The sequence below is a fragment of the Haemaphysalis longicornis genome, unplaced genomic scaffold (assembly GCF_048455015.1).
Source record: "Haemaphysalis longicornis isolate Haplotype H1 unplaced genomic scaffold, Haemaphysalis longicornis Haplotype H1 scaffold_4, whole genome shotgun sequence".
Classification (NCBI taxonomy): domain Eukaryota; kingdom Metazoa; phylum Arthropoda; class Arachnida; order Ixodida; family Ixodidae; genus Haemaphysalis; species Haemaphysalis longicornis.
Window position 1 is genome coordinate 88,659,455 of NW_027526361.1, and position 9,938 is coordinate 88,669,392.

The window sequence follows — 9,938 nt, forward strand, 5'->3', positions numbered from 1 at the left end:
CAGCATCAGTCTTAACTAAGCACAGGAATCTTATACCCAATCATACGACGTCGCACTAGCCGGTGTAAGTAGACAATAACCTGTTGAATGCAGACATTAGGGATATCCAGTTGCTATACTAAAAAGACAACTTCGACACAATTCCCGTTTTTGTGTTTTCTGTGCATTTGTTTTGTCCTGTCGAACGTTGATACGTAAGGAACTATGAGATGCAATAAAGAAACGACCACTGCATGCTTGAAAGTACAATCTTGTACGCCAAAAAGTACGCACTTACCCTTCTGTTGGGTAATGATGGGAAATCTTTTACCATGACCTGCTTCACTAACTCGGGGTCGCTGACGAACAGAACAACATTTCCTGTTTCGAAGCCGCTGCGAAGGAAAACAGACACAGAAGCAATCGTAATCTAAGCGACAGCATTCCATGACTTCGACTGATTATCGTTCTTAATTCCAGCGGAGGCCGAAAACTGCTCAAACTGAAACGACGGATTTTCTTCAATAGGTATTCTGGTAGAGTGTTTTACACCGGAGATTACTGCAATGACAATTTAAAAACAATGCTGAGAGCACATACAGGACGTTTCCGGTATGTAGTACTAAGTTTCCATGCCCGACACCACTTTCCTTCCGGCCTTCGATCTCGACGTAACATTTGAGCAGCGTTGACCACGCTTCTAAGGCGGCTACTTACGGTACCCATGAGCGCTAATAGATATAGCGGCATTTGCTCAAAACGGTTATTCTGACAATTTTTTGTGCCAACTGCGGGCCCGCGAAAGTCAAAGCACCTACCGTCTGTGGCAGCCGGGTTGGCTCTCCTTCTGTCAACCAGCGTATTTACCCGGTATCGATTCCCACCACCACAAGTGCTCTCCTTTTGCAAGGCCAGCCATCAATACGAGGACTATCGTTTTTCGCCATCGTGCCCGCTAAACTGCGCGACTGCTGAAGACCGTGCCCGTTTTCTGCAGTCCAGTGGGCTTGTAACGGTTTACTACTGTATTCATAACATCAACATTTGCTCAAACGAATTTTCGACGGAGAATCCTATGCAACGGTCTCTAGAAACTTTACCATCCCTTCCTAAAGAAAATTTACAGAAGCGCGAAATCTTTCTGACATCGGAACTGCGTCAAACATGCGCCAAAACCTTCTGTAAAGGTGCGTCCAATCGATTGTCAAACCTTTAAAGACCCAAACCGCGAACGATGAACGAACCGATACGAAATTTTACGCGCTAAGTAAACGCTTCTACGAGCGCTCCTAATGTGGTTTATGGGGTAAATGTACACTATTGCACACCTTCTTCGGTATCGATGCTTGTATTGTCTTATGTAGAAGCGTTTCTTCAGCCGAATTTTTGTGTTACCATTTCGGCACAATGGTTTCACGCACGCGCCTTGTGTCTAGAGATCTTGTCGGAGCTTTTCATTGACCAACCGCTCTATGCGGAACTGCATTAGAATTTTGACAGGACCCCATCGGTCTCATTGGGAAAGCTTTCACTGTAAAGAATTATTTTCGTCAACAGACGGCACGCTTCCAGCAAGCCCCCGGTTTGACTGGTACGCGAAACTGTTGATGCAGCGGGCCCCCCTCACAAAATCGTGCAAGGACGAACGCAACGGGTCCACGCAAAATAATCACAAGATATCAAGACATTGATAAGGACATGACGACCTCAGTCAACCTACTTCAATTAGCACGAATGTATGCCATGTTTTGCGAATATTTTCGCTCACTTACCGAGTTTATAAATTTCTTATTGCTTTTTGGAGAGCAGATATAACACGGTACCCTAATCTTCAGTTTTTATAATTACACAATTTAACAATCCTATCGCTTGTGTTACTAACTGGTAGTTGGGGCTTAACACGTTTGATTTACTGACAGTTGAATTGAGATGTATCACATTGCGGCTGTCTCCCCAGTGTATTAGCCTTCTCGCGCTTAGGCACAGCGGTGCCACTCACCCGAAGAGCTTTCCGTATTTCTTGTACCTTGCAGTGTCCAATTCATGAATAGGCTGAAATCAGAATGGCAAAGCAGATGTGAATTTCCCCGCCTATGAATAGAAAGATCTTTCTACCATAAAAAGTATTCTAAAGAAAAACAAGATGACACCCCCGAACATGTAAAACGGCTACCTATCATCAGATAACCCAATCGAAAAACATCCGAATTTGTCCGAAATGAAAAACATCCGAATACTGGGAGCCTGTGGGTGAAACAAGAAATTCATCGGGCCAAACACTTACACAGAACATTAGCTTCAACGTGGGTCCGAAAACGAGAGCGTAGGGCTCCGATGTAACATTTTGGTCCTTCCAGAAGTTCCGCCTCCTTGATGCATACCTGGAAGAGTAACAGAACAAGCACCGCAACTTTCAATGAAAAAATGTTTTTATTTCTGTTTTTTCAGCACTCGTGAATATTGTATCAGAAAATGTGATGCCATCGCGAATTTCTCACTGCTTTTTGATTAGCATGTCATAACTTTTGCGCAGTCACACGTTGGCTAGTGTTTTTTATTGGTAGCCCATTCTTCATCCGGGAGCCCTCGCCAACAAAAATTTTGTATCACGGAACTTTCAGCTTCAGTTTTATATTCAATTTATTATAGAAATAAATGTTTTTACAGAATTAATAAATCTAGGAGGTCCAATTGCCAAAGGCTGGGGACGTACCTCCCACAATAAGCACACAATAAGCAACACGTGGCGTGGTTTCCAGCAGAAGCAATCCCATGGTACATAATAAATCACGAAAATTGCGCTAAAAGGACAAACAGAGGAACTACGGCAGACAATGGGCAACTCAAATCAAGTAATAATAAAAATATTACACGAAAGGCCGATCCAGGGAAAAATAACTAATTTGGACGCGTAACATAAACAACTAGTTTGCCAACATGTAGTGACGAAGTTCCCTCTTAAATGGAATAATTGAAGGAGATTATTGATTGCGGGGAGGGAATTCAGTAAATACGTTGCTGAAACGGTTGCAGTAAGTTTGCGGTAGTTATTCCTCGGGTTCCCTAGGTAGAAGATAGTTATAAGAATTAAATCAAGTTCCAGTAAAATGGAGGGTTTGGCCTCCTATTATTAGCGATATTGGTAATTCTCCTTGAAAAAATGTGTACGTGAGGGCACCAAAACAATATTTACTTACATCTTCAAGTAACTGCGCCCGAGTGATCAGGAAGTGTGCGCGTTGGACTGCACGAACGGATTGCGTGAAGCAAGTCAACGTAGAGAACGAATGTGCACGTCACAGTTTACTGATACTATTGTAGTCCAGTACAGGTACGAGCGACTACTGCGATTGAATAGAGTCATAACAAGCGGCAAGAACATGCCTTGCACTTGAATTATGCATTGTTTATGATGAAGTAATGACGCTTGTCAGCTGCAAGAGCAAAGTTAGAAGACCTCAATTCTTCACCCACAAATGTCTTTCTGTCTTTCGGCGAAGACCATGCACTGACAGGGATACCGTGGAGTTAGTGGCTGATATCTTGACGAGGCAGGGAAGGCAAGCACACACATTGCAATCGTTACTTAACATTTACCAGTGCGTCTCAACGTAGGCGCCTCTTACTATAGGAAGGCTCGTCGATACCGCACGGACGAGGATTCGGAAATAAAAATGTAAGGACGTACGATATTTTCCTGAACTCTTTCTAGACATTGAAAATAGCCAACGCAGACCCTAAAAGGCGGCTTATGACGTAAGGTATGTTGCGATAGCCACCCAGTACCGACAAGGCAATGTTTCTAGTTTCCCTTTCATTGCCCGTTCCCATGATCAAAACAGGCTTCATATATAAGTAGTTTGGAGACGGTTATGCTTTCGTATTGTGCAGTGAACTTCAAATGATGAGTCGCTATGAAGATTATCATTGCTTTACTGCCTGCTTGTCAAAAATTGACCTTTTTTGGAGGAAGAGGGTCACAGAGGAACTTCCTATATAATTCTCCTTAAGGCTTTGTGTTTCAGTGGCCACAATTTTTTCAATACTTTTTCATCTATTTTCCCTATACCATGTCTTTCTTGCCAAAATTGTTCGCAGCCACAATTCCAACAACAAAGACTGCGTAGCCACTAATGGCTTGTGTATGGTGTATATTGGTCTTTTAATGCTTCAAATCTTTCCCGTTGGTTCTACACAACTTTTCCCACAGGTCAGTGTGGCCGTATAGACAGCGCCTTCAGCGCAATTTACAAAACGGTTTACGTGTCTTACGAAGGAAAACTGGAGTTTTAAAAATTTTATCAACTCTCGACTGCGCTCAGCGCGCAACTTACAACTTTTACGCTAGCATGTCTTAGCATATTTTTCAAATTGAGGCCCATCGGATGCATGTAGGCTATTGCGCTCTTAAAAATCCCCGCAGGTGGGCTTGGCCGTAGGACCCCAGAGCGACGAATCATGGTGACCAAATGTGCGAATTCGGCAAATTACGAGACCCAGCATGCGATTAAAGCAAAATATTGTATCTGTGCTGTGACAACAACGCAGATGCATGCGTTGCGGCAGCGCAGATACAATATTTTGCTCTAATCTTATACTGGGCCTCGTCATTGGCAAAATTTGCACATTTAGTCACGATGATTTGTCGCTCCGGGGTCCTGCGGTGAAGCCTACCTGTGGCGATTTTTAGAGTGGTCAGTTATTTTGTAACTGCTGTGGGGTTGTTCTACTGCTGATTGGCTATGTTGTGTGTGTGTTTTTAACTTTTGTAGAACCAATCACGGTAAGGATGCTAACAGCAGCTTTGGGTACCCCGCTGTCTGAAGGAGGTTTAACATGCTTACTAAGACAATCTCACAACATCAACTGAAGACATGGTTTGTTAACCAATTGTTACATTAGCTTTGTATAACTTTGCGTAAGACCTTTTACGAACTTTGAATAAAGAACTTCTACGCCGTTTTCGCATCGTTTTCTGAAGCCCTGAATTATGGTGTCAAGGAACGCTGGAAACACAAAAAAAACAATACTTTTTTCCATCTGGGAGGAAATCCAATATAAAAAGCAGATTTCGAGGCGATAACTACACTGGCTTTATGAAACCGGGTTAAGTTCAACTTTCAAGGGAACCAAAAGAACGAGACATGCACCAAAGAAAGGCCAACACGACCATTCAGCTTCAAAAACTGGTATTTAAATCTTCTGAATTCTGCAGTTAACTTCCCAAAAGTCACATTTATTGCCTGTTTAATTCATGCTCCCCTTGGTTCAAAATTTTCACAAATATTGTTCTTGGATGAAAATTGCGCAATGGAAATCTTTGGTGTCTCCGGGTGGCCTTCGTGTGAAAAATGTTTCTGATTACACGGACTGTTTACACATTTACAATTCTTCACACTGTAAACAAAATATGAAGCATACCATCAACACCGCCCAAACCATTATACGCCTATAATGTGCCTTCTAAAGCTTTTATGGTTAATTTCTCTCTCGTACGCATGGCTCGTTCTGCACTTGATATTTCTACATGAAACCATTTATGCAAATAGCATTTGTTGTTTGCCCTCGTACATAGCTGATTTCAACGGATGCTTTTATTAGAAAGTCCAGGGCGTCTACTTCACAGGTGTACACCAGGGTTACGGAGTGAATGGTTACGGGGATAGGTAGGGTGTTAGTTTCAGACTGCATGTATGTGCAAAAAAAAATGTGCGGACGAGCTGAAGGATTCCCGGGTATCATAATAGCTCACAGCTCGCACCGCCGCCGCAGAGCATTTTTGCACCACTGTGCAGTGTCTTAAGCGATTGGCCTTGGAGCATATTGATAACAATAATAGAAGCCCATGCCGATTTCTTAACTTTTGCCTCAGTGAGGGCAATATCGTCCGTGGTATGAATTTGGATGTCGTGATTACATGCCACCATCAGCACCATACGTAAGAATAAGACATCCACAATGGTTACTAAGCTGACTGCTGCACTGCGCGTTTCCTTTCATTAAGCTATAAAGCAGCTAGCCATTAAACGGGACATTTTACTACTTACTGGTCAGCCCTCCAAAACTCAGAATCATTACCGAAAGCCCAACTGGCCAGTAAAAACAACTTACTCCACCTTAATTCCATGCAAAGGCTCTGCTGCGTGGAATTACAGCGGCTTCTTACACCGTGCATCGCGACAAGGCGGCCTCATCTGCATATGGCATTTCTTAACACCTGCTGCCACTTGCATTTGAGAAAAAGTGTGCGGCAGCTCTCCCAACCTCGCCTGTCTCGACAACGCAACGGCCTATGAAAGAAATACCCACTCATGCACTTAATTGCACTTAACTGCACATTGGGGCCTCGTGCAACCCCATCTAAGCAAACTTGGGGAATCCATTCTACATCGTCTGCGGCTGAATGTAGCCCTCACAAGGTACTTTCTTATTAAAATGCAGCAGGCCTCTCGGCACCTTTCACAACACGCGACGTACGTGAAGACATCGAGTGCGTCCTACGCCTGTGATAACGTCCGTGATGCCCACACAGACGCTCACTACAATTCAGTGAGGGCCGCATTGCGTCTATCTTGAACTGAGAGCTGGTTTGTTACCTTGGTCAAGTGCAAGCGAGGCCGCACGAGGTACCGGTGGTCTCTCTTTAGTGTGCCTTCGGAGCACTAGAGTGGAAGAATTCTTTTAAGAACCCATTAGTGCAAGACCCTGCGGGGGCAATTTCATGTATGTAAGATTGCAGACCTTTTCTTTTGTTTTAATTCCGTTATCATGTGGCGTAGCATTCTGAGCGCAACGGATTTGTTAACATCCGTTTCTCCATTAAACATGTTCTCGCTTTCTCTCTTTCCCGCGATATATCTATTTTACGGCCGCTTTTGCTTACTAAGCCTATGGTAGGTAGGTGGTGGTTTCTACGGGGAGATGCGAGTATCTTAGTGTAGATAAGCGAAGCAGTCTCCATTTTATGGGGCGAAGCTTCAGATGTACCCTTATTTGTATTTATCTCAACAGAGCAACCTAGACGGGGAGAAGTCAAGAAGGCAACAACGGCGCTGACTATCAGCGGAGTTTTAGTTTTATATTTTATATACTGAGTGCATGAAGTATGTGAGTAGGTAAAACAAAGGGGCTGCTAAAAAGGCATGAAGGAACAAAAAGGCTTAGAAGCAAGCACTGCTTATCTGGCCAGCAAGGATGCACCCCGTTTTTTACATCGTCCGCTGTCTGAAGTCACGCGCCTACAAGTAGGTATACATTTTTTCCTTATACCTTCAGGAGCAGTTATCTTCAACGAGGCATCGGTATTCATTTTTCCATTTTTATGAGCCATGAAGATCGTATTTTAAGGTAAAGATGGAAGCGAAGCAAACAGAATTTGCAGTATGAAAATTATAAACAAGGAAGGGCCCCCTTGGGGCAACAAAAAGGCGCTTATCATTCCAGGCTAACTGACGGACGCTTTAGACGCATTGTGCGTCCACGAAAAAGCCAGCAGCAAATGAGAGACGGCAAAAAGCGGCGACAAAATACCTGCGGGAGTTCTATAACAAGGGTAGGTTTCAGGTATAACGCAACGACTGATACTCACAAATACAGCAGTATGCAAACTGTCGCAGCAAGAACTATCCATTCTGGCAGGCCACCAAACAGGGTCATGTTTGATGACACACGCTACAAGCAGCGTTGAGTCTGTCCTGGAGGTCCTCCCTGGGAGAACCGTCTCCCTGGTACGAACAAAGCGCACTGATGAAGGCACTGCCCACGGCGGTATCGTTGCAGGCGCAGAAGGAAACTGTTTATCAGGGAGCGCTCAATGAGCGTGACAGTATGGCCGCGTGGTCGCGGCCAAATAAAATGCAGCGACGAGACAAGCGGCGCTCGTTGCACGCTGCTGTGTACACACAAGAGCCACCCAGAAGGCCGGGAGAGGGCATCCGGCTCACGCGTGGCGAAATGCAGGGAAAGGGGGGCTGAATTGTCAAGGTCCGCTTTCCGTACATGGAGGCAAGGCACGTGCGCGATGTGTCGTTGCAACTGGATGGGACGTACGTCGGTCGCCACCTCTCCATTCTGAGCAACGATCCCTTGATGATTATGCAACACAATCGCTACTCTACTTTTCAAAGAACTTGATAAAAGGACCCGCCGCGGTGGCTCAGTGGCTAAGGCGTTGCGCTGCTGAGCACGAGGTTGCGGGTTCGATTCCCAGCCGCGGCGGCCGCTTTTCTGATGGAGGCGAAAAGCAAAAACGCCCGTGTGTACGAGATTTCGGCGCACGTTAAAGATCCCCAGGTGGTCAAAATTAATCCGGAGTCCTCCACTACGGCGCGCCTCATCGCCTGCGTTGCGTCGGCGCGTTAAACCCCACAATCAATCAATCAATCAACTTGATAAAAGGACCCGGTTTTGTCTAATGACAACCTAATTAATGCGGCAGCATCAATTTTTTGCTGGAGTCCTGCGAGGTGTGCGATCCGTAGTAATCCACTGCGCAATGACTCATTCCTGCAGGGAGGCGAGGGCCGACATTTATACTGTTTTGGCACGCTTGCTCGATTACCTGCCTTCAAAGTCCCGCTGCACTGCGAAAAGACTGCTGTGAGCGCAACACTATAATTAAATCTGCTTGCAGGGCAAGCTAGTTCTTCGATGAACGAGGAGTGATTTTCTAACAGTTTTTGGTGCGGCGCGCCAGCATTTTTCTGGGTACGCGCTGAAGAGTCACTTTATCAACAAACAGAGAAGAAAAGTGACTGCACGTGGTGCATACGGCCCTTCCTTTTTTTTATTTAGTTTACAACCTGAATGGCTGAATAAAAATTCCTCCTTTGACTACTCGGGATCATGGCCATTTAAAATCATTGTTATCTCACAGTTACTGTTATCACGCCATTCTTCTGGATTCTTTCTTTTTGTGTGATTGTGAACTTGGCGAATGATAAAAGTGGCTGTTGATAACTCAAGCGGGGCGTAGCCCTTACGCTATTGTTTTAGGAACATTTATTTGAGCCGATAAAAAAAATGTACGAAAAGTAGGTGCTTGGCTACTTCATTGAGCCATTTACGTAGATTCAATGGAGAGAGCGGCGAGAATATACGATCTTTCTTACCACAGATTATCCCGCACAGCCCCAGGATGCGCCAAACGGCGCTGCTGCTCGAGCAGTGAACATCAGTGCAACGGGTATGTAGTATATAGTGGTCGTATCGCGGCTTCTTTCCTCTGGAACTGCTAGTGGTTGAGGCATTCTCTTGCATGCTCGTACGTGTGCTCGATTCCTTTGGCTGCTCGCTTGCTTACAGGATAGATGTATTTTCGCATTACGTATACGCGCTGGGTCAGTCGGGGAAACGCAAACTGTTTTTTTTTTCTCATCGTTGCTCGGATAGGCATGCGAACGAGTCCAAAATGTAAAAGAGTCCACTTAGTCAAAAGGATGTATTCAGTTGTCTAAAAAAAATGGTTGCACAGCTTGCACTAGTGGTGCAAGCAAGGCTGAAGAAACAGTGGAGGTGGAGGTGGATCAAGCTTCTCCCCACACTGAAAGCGGAGAGAAGGAGCAGCCGGGCCTCTGCAGTGAAAAGCCGTTTTGGACGGCACTGTAAAGCAAAGACCATTAAAGTATGCACAGTGTTTTGTTAAGTAGCTGTCGTCGTTATCCCTTTCATAGGCGCCGACTTCAGAAGAAGGGGGGGGGGGGGGCTTCGTGTCCTCTCTGGTGTTTCCCTAAAGTGCAAGTCCCCCCCACCCCCCTTTCCCGCGGCGATGCTGACCCGCCGCGCCGAAGACGACGACTACAAAGGCGAGAGCTCCCCACGTGGCGCAATCCCACGCGCAAGCGTGAACGACACTGGGCTCTCCTCACGTGGCGAACGCTCACGTGCGCTCGGTATTTTTTTTTTATTGCTAAAGCCACTGTGCGAAAGTTGTGCTGGGTGCCTCGCGCCGGGGGAGATTT

At 45.4% G+C, this 9,938-nt stretch overlaps 1 protein-coding gene across 1 annotated transcript in view; it reads right to left on the reverse strand.

Moving 5' to 3' along the window:
* Positions 1-7,863, reverse strand: part of LOC144178996 (cytochrome P450 3A41-like) — a 29,926-nt gene extending 22,063 nt beyond the window's left edge. Inside the window, exons 1-4 of the mRNA XM_077707157.1 lie at positions 7,568-7,863; positions 2,264-2,360; positions 1,979-2,031; positions 278-374 (exon numbers count right to left, since the gene is read on the reverse strand). Coding sequence (XP_077563283.1) covers positions 278-374; positions 1,979-2,031; positions 2,264-2,360; positions 7,568-7,635 — 315 coding nt within the window. The 5' untranslated portion in view covers positions 7,636-7,863. The remainder of the gene's footprint in view (positions 1-277; positions 375-1,978; positions 2,032-2,263; positions 2,361-7,567) is intronic.
* Positions 7,864-9,938: the final 2,075 nt, after the last annotated feature.